The sequence below is a fragment of the Micropterus salmoides genome, unplaced genomic scaffold (assembly GCF_014851395.1).
Source record: "Micropterus salmoides isolate LMB-PRFRI ecotype aquatic unplaced genomic scaffold, ASM1485139v1 Ms_hic_scaffold_16, whole genome shotgun sequence".
Classification (NCBI taxonomy): domain Eukaryota; kingdom Metazoa; phylum Chordata; class Actinopteri; order Centrarchiformes; family Centrarchidae; genus Micropterus; species Micropterus salmoides.
This window is the reverse complement of record NW_024040707.1, coordinates 25,500,048-25,513,687: the sequence shown is the minus strand read 5'-3', so window position 1 is coordinate 25,513,687 and position 13,640 is coordinate 25,500,048. Positions and strand designations below refer to the sequence as shown.

General features: G+C 40.0%; 1 protein-coding gene across 1 annotated transcript; it reads left to right on the top strand.

The window, feature by feature from the left end:
• Positions 1-66: 66 nt before the first annotated feature.
• On the top strand, positions 67-6,501 carry ccnq (cyclin Q). The gene is made up of 5 exons (XM_038723085.1): positions 67-410; positions 1,220-1,403; positions 2,149-2,281; positions 2,698-2,916; positions 5,360-6,501. Exons 1-5 carry the CDS (start codon positions 263-265, stop codon positions 5,447-5,449), a joined length of 774 nt encoding a protein of 257 aa, XP_038579013.1. The 5' UTR covers positions 67-262; the 3' UTR covers positions 5,450-6,501.
• The last annotated feature ends 7,139 nt before the right edge of the window (positions 6,502-13,640 follow it).

Below are 13,640 nucleotides of genomic sequence, written 5' to 3'. Positions count from 1 at the left end.
GGAACTCTTGGCCGGAAGTTGGGCTGTTTGTCTTCCGGCAACTAACGTAACTAGCATGTTTTGCTAGCAACAAATCAGGCTCATCCAGATAACTTTAGCACTTTTGAAGTTTTTGAGCGTTTTCTAAATTTGAAACACACACCAACCCTGCTGCAGCCCCGGGTGAAGCAGCAGTAACTAGTTGCCTTCTTGTTAGCCCTCTAAGAGTCGTTTTTGAAACGTTAACAGAAAACGTGATATTCCTGTTGATGGTCCGTGCGCCATGGAGGGTCCGTCCTCTCGTTTACCTGCCGCCAGAGACAGACCGCAGTGTCTGGCGGGCAGGAGAGACTCCGGCGGGGATGCAGAGTCTGACCCTGCCCGGGACATCAAAACACACTTTCGCGTCTGTAGCTTCATTATGGAGACAGGTAGGCAGACAACGGTGTGTTTGTGTCAGTAATTCACCTGCTTTGTGGGATAAATGGTAAACTGTGGAAGCCAGGAAAAGAAAAAACGAAGAAAAGTTATGCATGATAAAAGTTTAAATGATCATTGTAAAAATGCAGATTTACTACGTCAAAATTATGGAGGACATCCAATCATTGCACTTTTGACTAACTTTACAAGGACTTACCATCTCGTCCCATTTTGACTTAAGCAACGTTATACTTTTATTTGGATCCTGTCTAATTGTTTGAGAACAGGCTTCAGATGCTGCTAGCATTTAAGAAATACTAATCAGCCATTGCCCTGAAATGGTCACCTCTCTCTTATTTAGAGAGAATACAGAATTTGTCAATTTAATGTATAATGGTTTTTCTTCATCACTTCGGTTCTGTTGTTAAATTCACCACACCCCCTGAACCACCAAACAGCACTTACTCAGCTTTTAGCTTTGCATCTACACTGTTGATTGTTTACTAAGTGTGTGTTTTGGTGGAAGAAGATAATGATAATGTGAAGCAAAGTAGAAATGGACATTTTGAGTTATTGTCATACTAGCCCGAGTCCAAAACTCTGAATTACTGCACAGATTTCTTTTAATGATTTAAATTAATAATAAAGTTTAATGAAAGTGCAGTTCAGTTTCATTATCAGTTCATATTCAAACTTACTAAATACATGTATTTATAGATAGCAATACATGCATGAGTGTGGATGAGTTTGTCAAAGATGATGAAACACCAAATCAGATTACGAAATGAGTCGGCTACTGCTTCTTTCTTCCTTTGCTCAGGAGTGAAGCTGGGCATGCGCTCGGTGCCCGTGACCACAGCATGTGTGTTGTACCACCGTTTCTTTGAGCGTGTCAGCTTGCGTGCGTATGAACCCTACTTGGTGGCCATGAGCTGTGTGTATCTGGCTGGCAAAGTGGAGGAGCAGCACATTAGGACCCGTGACATCCTCAACGTGAGCCACAGGTAATGTGCTTGGTCTGTTTAAAACTGTTTAACTAAGTTGTATGAGAAAGATTGCAGATAAAAGCCTCTCATGGAAGCAATTAGTTTTAAGTTCCTTTTAGATGTTGACTGTTACCTGAGAACTAAAGGTTTTTGTCTTGACTTTGATGTCAATGGGGAGGACTTTTCATTAAAATCCCATAGACATAAGTACTTTAATCCTTGATATATTCTTCAGATGATGATAGTAGGCGTCCATGACCACACCAAGATTTTTTTGCATAATTATGGTAACATATTTTGTTGTTTTTCATAATCTGAGCCAGTGGAAGCATGTAGATATTAAACAGAAGAGGCCCCAGAATGGAGCCTTGGGGGACTCCACAGGTCATTGTCAGCTCAGATGTGTGATTACCTATAGACACAGACTAGTCCCAGTCCTTTGATTAATTGATTCAATAATAAAATAATTGGTTAAATAACCAGTAAGGAAAATAATCTGAAATTGCAGCCCTACTTTATACCTCTTTGTAAAACTAGACCTTTTTTATATGTATTTTATATGTACTACAAAACAGATGATGAGTAACAGAACTCATCAGCGTGTGCAGTTCACTTCAACTGAAGTGGCACAGAATACTCAGAATTGAGTGTTTAACAGCAGAATGTTTGTTTTTCTCATCACTGTTCGAAGTGGTCACCTTGAATGCTCTTCGCCTCCACCTCCCTCCCACCTCCCTTCTGTCCTTCCGTTCCTCCCTCACAGGTATCTCAACAGTGGCAGCGCTCCTCTAGAATGTGACAAGGAGTTCTGGGACCTGAGGGACAGCGTGGTGCAGTGTGAGCTCCTCATCCTCCGACAGCTCAACTTCCAAGTCTCCTTTGAACACCCTCACAAGGTAGGTGTGTGTGCACGCTCATGTTGGTGCACGTGAGCGTATTCCTGTCCCCCCTATTTAGTGTTCATCCTCCTTGTCTGTCGCTGTTACTGTCTGATGTTGTCATGGTTGTCTAAATGTGTTTGTGTGTACAGTTGCTGTACGAAGAAGTGTTTTCAAATAGTAGTTAAACAACAACACTTTCCTTGGCAGATCTGATGTCATGTAGCTTTTCTATTTTCTTTATTTAATCACCTGACCCTTCCATTCAGTGATCCATCAAAGAGTCAAGAACAAGTAACAGAAAAGTCAATTAGAATGACTTTGCTTACTTGTGATTGGCTGATCACCGTTGCACACTTTATTAATTAGTTTTCTAAACTAAAACTAAAACTTTTTTGCCTCAAACATAGATTAATTGTATTTTTTCTCTCCAGTATTTACTCCACTACCTGCTGTCTGTGAAGTCGCTCGTGAACCGCCATGCTTGGGCTCGGACCCCCATTGCTGAGACTTCCTGGGCATTGCTTAGAGACTGTTACCACGGAGCCATGTGCATCCACCACACACCTCAACACATCGCCATAGCAACGCTGTACCTGGCTCTGAACAGCTACGGCGTGGAGGTGCCCGTCGGGGAGAAAGAGTGGTGGCAGGTGTGTGTGCCTCCATAATTACAGAGTGAAGAGTGAGGACTGATCAAGAAAAACGTGTGCGTGCATGAGAGCGAGCGAGAGAAAGGGGGCTGTGTATGAATGTGTGTTTATTAAGTCGAGTTTGAAACGTGACATATGGCCAAAACAGTTATCATGATAAAAAAAATTACACAATCATTTGGTATGGATAATTATCAGGAAAAATATCACATTTTTCATTTATTTCTTTTATGTTTTAAGGCAGATTTTTGCTCCAGAGTGAAAGTTGAAGAGACCAGATGGTTGATTGTGGTTTTAAACTTTTCTTTATGATCAGAACAAACACTTGATGCCAAACACACTGAGACAGAACATTCAAAACAAATCTTTTTTCAACAAATACCCATGAGTGAAATTAAGTCTTTTGTCAGTCCCTTTTCCTCAACAAAAATAAATATCTTAATCAAACATTTATTGAACATTTGTTATATTAGTATTGAGGAAAATTATATTGCAATAATTATCGTTATTGTTTATTGCCCAGCCCTATTACCACCGACAAGTTAGGGCAAACGTGTTCGCAAACAGTTGCCTGTTGACACATCCAGCAGATATGGAGCAACATTACAATTCATAACGAGTCAGGTCTCTGGATGAATGTAATTCTAACACACAAGAACATACAAGAATGTATTTTGTTGAACTGTCAGTAATTTGATAAGTAAGAAGTGAAATCAGTTGAACTGTTAGTTGAAGAGTAAACAACGCCATCACGACGGCTCCCAGCTGCCATCCTCTCAGCCTGTACACCACGGGCTGCTGTGATGTACCTGATGTGACCTCATTGCGCAACTAAAAACAGCAGGTTGTTGCTTAAGATAGAGGCAAGGGTTAACCACATGACACGCTTAATATAGCAGGATTTGCTAACTACTATCATAAACCTGATGAGCAGATAATCATACTTTGAAGCTGGTGAAGAGGGGAAATTTTCGTGAAACTCAGATTCCGTAAAATCAGATTCTGTGTGGTTTCCATGGTCACACAGCGAGTTGAAAAAGTTAAACTATCATAAACTCCAGCTGCAGCGGCCAACAGCTGTGCCTTCTCTAGAGTGGCGTCTGCTCACTGTCTGAAAGCACATTTATGAACGAGGTACTTCACATTTATACCACAAAAAACGTTTTTAATAGTTACAAGAGAAAAAAAAGTTAGTTTTCAATCAGTCTGCTACTCTGGATAATCACCAGACCTCGCTGCACTTTTCACTGGAGCTACTTGGTACTAGGCTTGGGCGGCATCTGTTTTGTCATACCTTCCTGACATTTCACTTTCATTATTTAAAAAAAAACAAAAGAAAAACACAAAAAGCTGAGCTGCTGGTGATAGAAGTAATCGTAGCATCTATACCATTGCCACACAGTGCTGTGTGTGGAATAGGTAGTTAGTCTACTTAGACAAGTCTCGCTGGGTTTTAATATTGATAGCCTGTAGATTAATGAATAGATGAGAAATAAGCGCCTTCTTCCATAGATTCTTGCTGGCGAACCCCATGACACTTGGATACGACACATCAGTGGGCTGAATAGAGATGATGTGCACAATTTGTCCCTGTTAGCTGGCTCATCTTCATTATCTACTAAACTGAACTGAACCCAAAATACTCTCAAACAGGGGCAGAGCCATTTTTCTTGGTTACTTGACATGTAACGTTATCCCACCGCTGGCAGTCGCAGTTTATTGCCTCCTATGTTTAGTGCGTACACTACAATACATCAGCTCAATGCAGCATCTCCATATCAGTTTAATAGAAAGAGGAGCGTCTGTATTTGTGACGGTATTGAAAGACATGCCGTCTGGATTTCTAAATACCCTGGTATACCAAAATACCGCGAAACCGCCTACGCTTATTTGGTACCAAAGAAATGGTCTCTATGAAAACTCGTCGCTGTGACATTGTAAAGAAACCTCTGGGATGCAGAATGTGTCCGACTCACATTTAGTTGAATTTAAAGCATGTGCAATGTTCAAATTGGTCCATAAAGGTACTTTCACGGTGTGACGGACACATACAGCCTAGCCTTACACAGGTGCGCCCTGTTTTTTAGGGTCATGCCAACAGCAACCATACAGCCTTGCAGTATTGTGCACCATCCAGCCCCAACCAGTCATCTAAGCAGAAGTGCCTTCTGTATGTGTTAAGTACTCATTGGAGGGTGGTGGCAATTATAGTTTCCCATTGTCAAACAATTTTACAAATTAGGTCTCTTTTGTTAGAGCTTAGATTTTATAAGTATCTATATGCAAAAGGAAAAAGTCAGGATGGGTTATGGTTTTCCACTTCAGTCCTCAAGGCAACGAAATCTAGGTCATTTGAAATGGTGTGTGGACCTTTGATGTCCACTGTTTATTCAGGCCAGGTGTGGAGCTGAAATCTGTGTTGTGCGTGTGTTTGTGTGTGTAGGTGCTGTGTGAGGACGTAACCAAAGCAGACATCGATGCCGTGATCTCGGACCTTCTTCTACTCTACGACTTGGAGGCCAAGTGTATCTGAAGGACACACCGCACATGGGAGACGCATGAGAGTTCTTTGTGTATATGTGAGTGTATTTACTCGTGTGTGTGTGTGTGCGTGTGTTGCAGCATGCAAGTGTTAGGGTTCAGGTGCGTTTGTGTACATGTGTCTGTGTCTGTATTGGTGTGAAAGAGAGGAACACTTTGTATTGCCCCAGTTAATCTGTGAGCTGTGACAAAAACACACCTGCACTACTGATTCCTGCCACCCTGGGGAGACATTTCTTGCTTTCTGGTCTCAGCTCTCTCGGCCCTGCAGAATACTGATGTGCTCTGTAAGATATCATCAGCACCAGGTTTCTCAAAAACATCCCAGCCCTCAGCACCACAAATCTCTTCACACTCCACACATAACATGTTTTAACTACAAGTACCACGGCATAGATTTGATGGGAAAATCTAATGTTCATCTGACAGTTGTTATAAACTGTGCGTTCATTGATAAATAAATCTGTTAAATTGCATGAGAATAGTGACCTTAAGTGGGTCATTATTAGTAAAAGGCAGTATCCCAACACATTTCTGCATTAGGATAATAACTTGACGATAACATAATTGCAGTCAAGTCTTGATTGTCTGATTAGAATCCACCTTGCTGCATAAATCTGCATATTAACAAGGACAACTGGATTTCTGTATGTCCTTATGTAGAACTCATCTTGATATTGCATATATTGTATAAAAAGTATCTTCACATTATACAGAATGCAGTAAGTGTTAATATATCATGGTGATTATAGTGAGGGTATTTGTTACCTCAAGTGCCTCTTGGTTTATTAAGTCTTGTGGTGTTTTTGCAGTGCTGCCATTCCCAGAGATCTTTTCATGGATTAGTTAAAAGACAGTTTGCAGATGTGAAAAAACATATGAGGATATGATCTGCTGTATGTTTTAGACTGCTGTTAAAATGACATTGTTTTAATTTGGACTGTGTATTGTTTGAAATGAAGTCTGCTCTATCCTGTTTCAGGGATATGTCTGGTGACATTCTGTATTTTCTTCTTCTCAATAAATCCCATGAAAAGACCAAAACCAACAATGAATGGACAATAGTTACAAGTGTAATCTGTTTTTCAAAGCTAGATATGTGTTTCTCAGAGCTCCATTAACAAAACGATTACATCGATGAGCAATACTGTTGGGCGACATGTTCCTTAATCACTATGAACACTCACTGTAGTTTATTTTAACTCCATCCCACATACACTGTCCTGCTGCCCCAAATACTCACTAGATTCATCCGCCGCTGAAAATAGTCCCCAGTAATGCATTAAGAATGGGCTTGCCTGAGAGTCAGAGAGGCTGGGACAATCTGAAAGTGTTGAAAGATAGACTAACGCATTGTTGGTGGAAAAAATCACAAATAAGAAATGATATAGCTAAAAAAAAACTAGTTAAACCATCTCTCTAATTTGGGAAAAAAATGAAAGACCTTCTTTATGGTAGTCACCAAATATCCATCATAGTAATGATAAATAATACATAATAAAGACAGAGTGAGAACGTACTTTTAAAAGGTAGATTTTTACAATATAATGAATCTACATTACTCTGTGAAAGTTACATAAATTCAGGCAAACCATTCCAGAGCAGCGCATCAACTGTGAGGGGGATCGAGAGACACTACAGGTGTTTATCATAATATCCTTGTTATCAATTAATTATTTTATGCATCTTAAGGACTAAGATGAAGAGGATGGTTTATTTGTGTTATCTGTCCAGCAAATATACAGTACAGCTCTTCTAAAACCATTAGCCACTGGTTGAAAGTTCGCTATGTAGAAAATTAACATTCACAGTAAAAGGGAAGTCTAGGGACTGAAAAGACCTGGGGCTTTTCCACGTATACAAGGCAGGTTGGGGTCAAGGGCAACTGGAGTTGGTTGAAGATACTAGAAGACGTTTCGTCTCTCATCCAGTAGACTTCTTGTCTTTCTCTTGACCTCAACCTTTGCTGGATAACTATGACCTGGATGACTGAGAACCTTCACAGACATCAGCTTTTCCATGGACTTGGAACTGTATACCATTATTAGATCTCTATAATTCATTTATATTTATAGTATAGTTTGTTGCCTATGTTTTTTTTGTAATTTTGCCTATGTATGCATATGTATGTACATACAGGACGTACAATATCTCACAAAAGTGAGTACACCCCTCACATTTCTGTACGTATTTGATTATATCAAATATAATTCTTCTGAGACGACAGCCATGCCGACCAATTTGATGCAGTGTGTGGCGTATGGTCTGAGCAGTGACAGGCTGACCCCCCACCCCTTCAGCCTCTGCAGCAATGCTTTCCCAAAGACAACCTCTGGATATGACGCTGAGCATGTGCACTCAACTTCTTTGGTCAACTATAGCAAGGCTTTTTCTGAGTGGAACCAGTCCTGTTGAACCGCTGTATGGTTATGGCCATCGTGCTGCAGCTCAGTTTCAGGCTTCTTACAGCCTCGGCCATCCTCATGTAGAGCAACAATTCTTTTTTTTTTTCAGATCCTCAGAGAGTCCTTTGCCATGAGGGGCCACGTTGAACTTCCAGTGACCAGTGTGAGGGAGTGTGAGAGCGATAACACTAAATTTAACACACCTGCTCCCCATTCACACCTGAGACCTTGTAACATTAACGAGTCACATGACACCGGAGGGAAAATGGCTAATTGGGCCCAATTTGGACATTTTCACTTAGGGGTGTACTCACATTTATGGCCAGCGGTTTAGACATTAATGGCTGTGTGATGTGTTATTTTGAGGGGGCAGCAAATTTACACTATTATACAAACTGTACACTAACTGCTTTACATTGTAGCAAAGTGTCATTTCTTCAGTGTTGTCACATGAAAAGATATTTATATAGAGATATTTACAAAATAATTTGAAGGTGACTGTATGTATATGTACATGTTTTGTTTATGCGTCCACTCTGGTGAAAGCTGTGGAATCATGTTTTTGTGTTGCCCGTCCACCCATCCCATTCTCCCAATATCTCAGGAACGACAGGAAGAACAGGAAGAACTGATAAGACTTTGGTGGTCAAAGGTCACTGTGATCTCACCAAACACATTTTTGGCCATAACTGATGTGGTAATTATGGGATACAACGATGAAGTGATGACATGTTTTGCCCAAAAGGTCAACTTCACTGTGACATCATAATGTCCCTTTTAACTCAGGAACAAAACAGGACATTGTGACCACATTTCACAGTTGGTCGGACACTGAATAGGTGACACTTCTAACTCAAAGGTCATTGTAACCTCAAAATAGTTTTTTAGCCATAATTGAATTTCACACATGTTGCCTGGGACTGAGTAAACAATAACTAACACACTAAGGGCTTTCCCCTAGCTCGTCCTTTCTGCATTTCATGTCCTGCCTCATTGTGAATCATGTGACTGCCAACAGCATATTGGAGCCAGTGTTGACCCTGTAAGTTTCACCTACAGCTCATAAGGAGGCTTTGCACATAAAAATGCCAGGAGAAAAACAAGCAGCACATGATGTGTAGCTATTAGAATCCATCTTTACATAGCTACATGTTTAGACAATACATCAATGATAATCCTTCATCTTCATCAGTTCAACAATGTATAGTCACTGAAATCATACATATGCCTCATCAATATGGTGATAACTATATAACATTTACATTTATTCATTTCTGATGCTTTTTATCCAAAGCGACTTACAATTGCTATACATGTCAGAGGTCGCACGCCTCTGGAGCAACTACGAGTATTCACTATACATATATTATGAGTGTGTGGACAGACATGGATGTAAACTGCTCCTTGACTGCTTGGCGGAGGCACACAACCGCAGGCCAGGAATTGTAGTTTCTTCTCTTTTGACCGCGTCTTTTTATATCCGACATACAAAACAGAATAAATACAATGGTTATAAAAAAATCACGTTGTTGTTTGTGGTCATTTCATGGGATTTATTGTAGAATCTGTCTGAGGTTCACTTTTAGACAAATTTATCAGTGAACCCACCAGGGTGAAACAGTGTGACAGCTCAGGGCTAAAAGGCCAGATAGCGGAGAGATAGCCCCGACTCTGTAATGTGATTGGTCTGAGTGGAGTGGGAAAACAAAGTGAGCGTTGAGGTGACATGAGGACACCATGCCCTGAATTTTTAATTGTGAGAATGTTTTGGGGGAATGTAAAGAAACAAAGATATATAACACTGCCAGCTGTGTGAGGGGTGAAAACTCATCCATCACTGCCGGTTATCATCAACAATATGTTTGACTTTGTAAAGTCTGTCTGCTGAGATACTGTGAATACTGTTAAAGGTTCCTTCTCTTTACGGTACAAAGCGTCTCAGACATGATATTTTTAGGAGAGCGAGTGTGTTGGCTTACTTTTTGTATTTATCTTGTAAAATCAGGGCTGCCTGTCTCGCGTGTGTGAGTCCAGGATAAAGGAGTCATGGTCACGTGATCAACACTGACACATCTGAGAGTCTCTTTCTGTCTTTTCCTCCCTCCCTTTCTTGCTCTCCTTCTCACGCATTCAGCCTCTCTTCACGGGACAAGAGACATTGCGTGCATCCCAATAACATCACGTGTCATACAATATTCCTCTTCCTGACACATTCGCTCCCTTCTCATCTGTCACTCTCCTCTAACTCCTGTTTTTTTTTTACCCTCCCTCATGTAGCTGCTGGGAAAAAATCTGGCTGTCTTTCTCTTGGCTGCTCTTCATTTGCTCCCCCCTGTCGCCTTCTCTCCACCTCTCGTGCCCTCCATTTACCTAGCTCCCTTTCTCACCCTATCCCTAATAACTTTCTCCCCTACTGTGTCTTCTCCCGGTCCCTTCTCCTCTCCTTTCTCCCTTTCTCTCCTCCTCCTGTCTCCCTAATGTTATATTAATAATAGAAAGGGTGCATGTTCAGTCAGACTTCATGAATTAACCATCAGATGGGAAGGAGTAGTGAGGGAAGAAGAGCAGTAGGGAAAAATAGAGTGACATGGATGGATGAGAGGTGGAGGGGGTAAGGACAGGGGAATGTAGGGGATGGAAGGTGGGGCGATGAGAAAAAGGAGGTGAAGAGGTAAAATGGCAAGTGAAGGAGGGCAGCTTTGTATCATACTTCAGCACTCTCCAGCCTGCTCTGATTGCCTCTTCTCTCCGCTCCATGCTTCTGATCTGCTTACACATCACTTCAGCCTTTGCTCTGGGCTCGAGGGGAAGTCAGAGGGTCACACACACGACCAGCTGTGAGTGTGTGCGTCTCCGTGTGCATGTGTGTTTATATCGAAATGACAGTTTGGGATGTTACTGCTACATCAAGCCTGCAGTCTACGAGCTGAGTGCCCTTGAACTGATAAAAGCTCTGCAGCCTTCAGCCTCAGACCATTAGACATCAACCAAGCGCTCCTAAACACTTTAAATGTCTAATGCATAGACAATAGATTTAACAGAGCAAGTTTGTGTGTGTGTGTGTGTGTGTGTGTGTGTGTGTGCACGCTCTTAGTATCAAGGGGTGGAGCAAAAACAGCTGTCTACATGATTCATCATTAATGTAAACTGTGAGATGAAAAGATGGGTGTGCCAGCAGACAGACAAACATCAAACCATCACTCAATAGTCTAGAAAAAAACATCTTTAGTTAGTATATATTAAGAGTTTATGACTCAAGAGTCTATAGCTATGCAAGCAGCTGTATATAGGACAGCAATCCTCTACCATGTTCACCATCTTAGTTTAGAGTGTTAGCAGTAAACAAAAAGTAGAACTGAGGCTGATGGGAATATCATCAGTTTTGCAGGTATTTGGTCATAAACCAAAGTATTGAACTCATTAATATGTAATGATGGTTCTCGACTAAAAGTTAAGGGATCACCAAAGTGATTTCAATCCATCCTGAGGAATATGTCTGTATCACACTTGATGACAATAGTTGTTGAGATGTTTCAGTCTGGACCAAAGCAGTGCACTGACATTGCCATCCCCGGAGCGAGGCAACTAGCACTCTGTAAAAACTCTGTTAATCTGCTTCATCATGACTGTGTGGGTGTGGTTTAATCAGATTTGATTGACATTGGCCTGGCAACATGAACAAACATCCGCACAACTGTCACCATATTTCAATTCAAATGTTGCTAATGGACATATGACATATGAGACATGGCTTTAAACCAACTGAGCCCAAATACAAAAGACGAAAACACAAATACAGAAAAGATTATGGAATCCATAAAACAAAGGAAGAAGTGATTGCAAAAATATGTTTTTGGGCCTTTATATGTCCTCAGGAAATGCAGATTGTTACTGAATTTAAGGACATTTGAAGGAAAAGTCCTAGGTTTGCTAATTTAGAACTAACTAGATGGTCAGTTTTCTCTGAAACAAACTTGTTGGCTAACTCAAACCAGCTGGAAGTCTGCACATGTAAGCAGGTTAAAAAGTACGAGTCTTAACGTTTATTATCATGCGGTCTTAAATCATGGAATAGTGTTTTTAGAGTGTAAAAGCTGTTAAATCCAAACACCTTCTAAAGCACTTGATCAAATTTAAAGAGTGACTCTTGGGTGTGCTCAGAATCAACCGTTGTCATCTTTACATCACCAGCACTGAGCTCTACACCCTGAACACTGCGATGGCTGCCTGAGTGATTTCAATAGTGATGTAATTTAGGTTGTTGTTAGTAGGACTGGCACCATGAAAAAATTTTCACTCTGGTAGGCTTCTTTAAAGGGAGGTCCACCTCCTGTTCCAGGTATTTTAAATTGTTGTTGTGTGAATGTATCATGGCTGAGATTAAAGTAAAGCAGCCGTTGTGCGGAGGTCTATGTGAAGTTTGTAGTTTATCTTCATTGAGTAGTTGTGATTATGTATTTAATTACACAGGAAGGATGGCATATCAAATAAGGTCAAGTCATGTATTACTGTGTAAGGCCTCGATGACGTATGATTTAAGAAATTGCTAATAGGTGGGACAACTTTCTTTTAGGAGAGTTGGGTCTCCTGCACTGTAAACCCAAATAAGTTCAGAATACTCAAAATATTTGTGGAAACTGATTACCTCAAACTTTGTGGGTAGTGGTAATAATATTTTTGAGTAAACCTTAACTTAAATATAATACATTAAAAAAACTTTAATTTCCGCATACTAAATTAAATTGATTCACTGATGCTTATTACAATTAAATTCCACTAATTCTTTACTCAAGAAATGTAATTGTGCACAACTTGAGGGAAATCTACTCAAAAAATGGATTGTGCTAGACTCAAATACTAATGGAAACTCACTCAACAAAATTACTACTAGTCAACTTAAAATTTACAAAATGCCCATTTTCAGATAGTAATCCTGATAAAGACAAATACAACTCCATTATTTCAATTCAAGTTATCTTTATTAGTATCAAAACCTTAAGCATCTTCTGTCATTTCTACATTTAACAGATACAAAATAAGGTACAGTAAGTAACTGACTGCTTGATCAGATAATTAATCAGCAACAATTTTAATAATCAATTTGTTTTCATTCTCTTTTGCAATAATGTTGAACATTCTCTATTTCCAGATTCTTGTTGAGATTTTTTGGTGTTAAATGATAATAACTTAAATCTTGAGCTAAATAAAATTTCCTTTTTCTACTTTAGTGTGTTTTGTGGAAAAAGCGACTATGCATAATTTTATTCCATCAGCAGCACTTTTACTTTAATAATATAAAAGGGATCTTTAAATGTGTAGTTTTGGAATCATAAGCAAATAAAGATTGTTAAGAAAGATTGTTTAAAATAAGAAGCCTCACACTATGCAAATTTTAAATTCAGGTAATGGAACAATTTCAGGGTTTCTGCAGGTTTCACTTGGTCAAATTAAAGACTTTTTTAAGACCATTCTGAATGAAATTTAAAACCTATCACACGACTTAAAAAAAAAGAAACACACAAAGGAAAGGCAGTCACAAAATTACTTGCAGAGTAAATGCGGAAGCTTTTATCCAAAGCGACTTACAATTGCTATACATGTCAGAGGTGTCACGCCTCTGGAGCAACTAGGGGTTAAGTGTCTTGCTCAGGGACACAATGGTGGATGGGTGACAGTGGGGATTGAACCCGGGTCTCTCACACCAAAGGCATAGTCTTATCCATTGCACCATCACCACCCCAAATTTAAGCCATTATGGATGAAATTTAAAACCTATAT

What these genes read in the sequence shown, in the direction of transcription:
- ccnq (XM_038723085.1), top strand. Translation starts at nt 263, where the DNA reads ATGGAGGGTCCGTCCTCTCGTTTACCTGCCGCCAGAGACAGACCGCAG. An exon ending in TAGCTTCATTATGGAGACAG is followed by an intron (nt 411 to 1,219) that starts GTAGGCAGACAA and finishes TCCTTTGCTCAG; the next exon opens with GAGTGAAGCTGGGCATGCGC. An exon ending in GGGAGAAAGAGTGGTGGCAG is followed by an intron (nt 2,917 to 5,359) that starts GTGTGTGTGCCT and finishes TTGTGTGTGTAG; the next exon opens with GTGCTGTGTGAGGACGTAAC.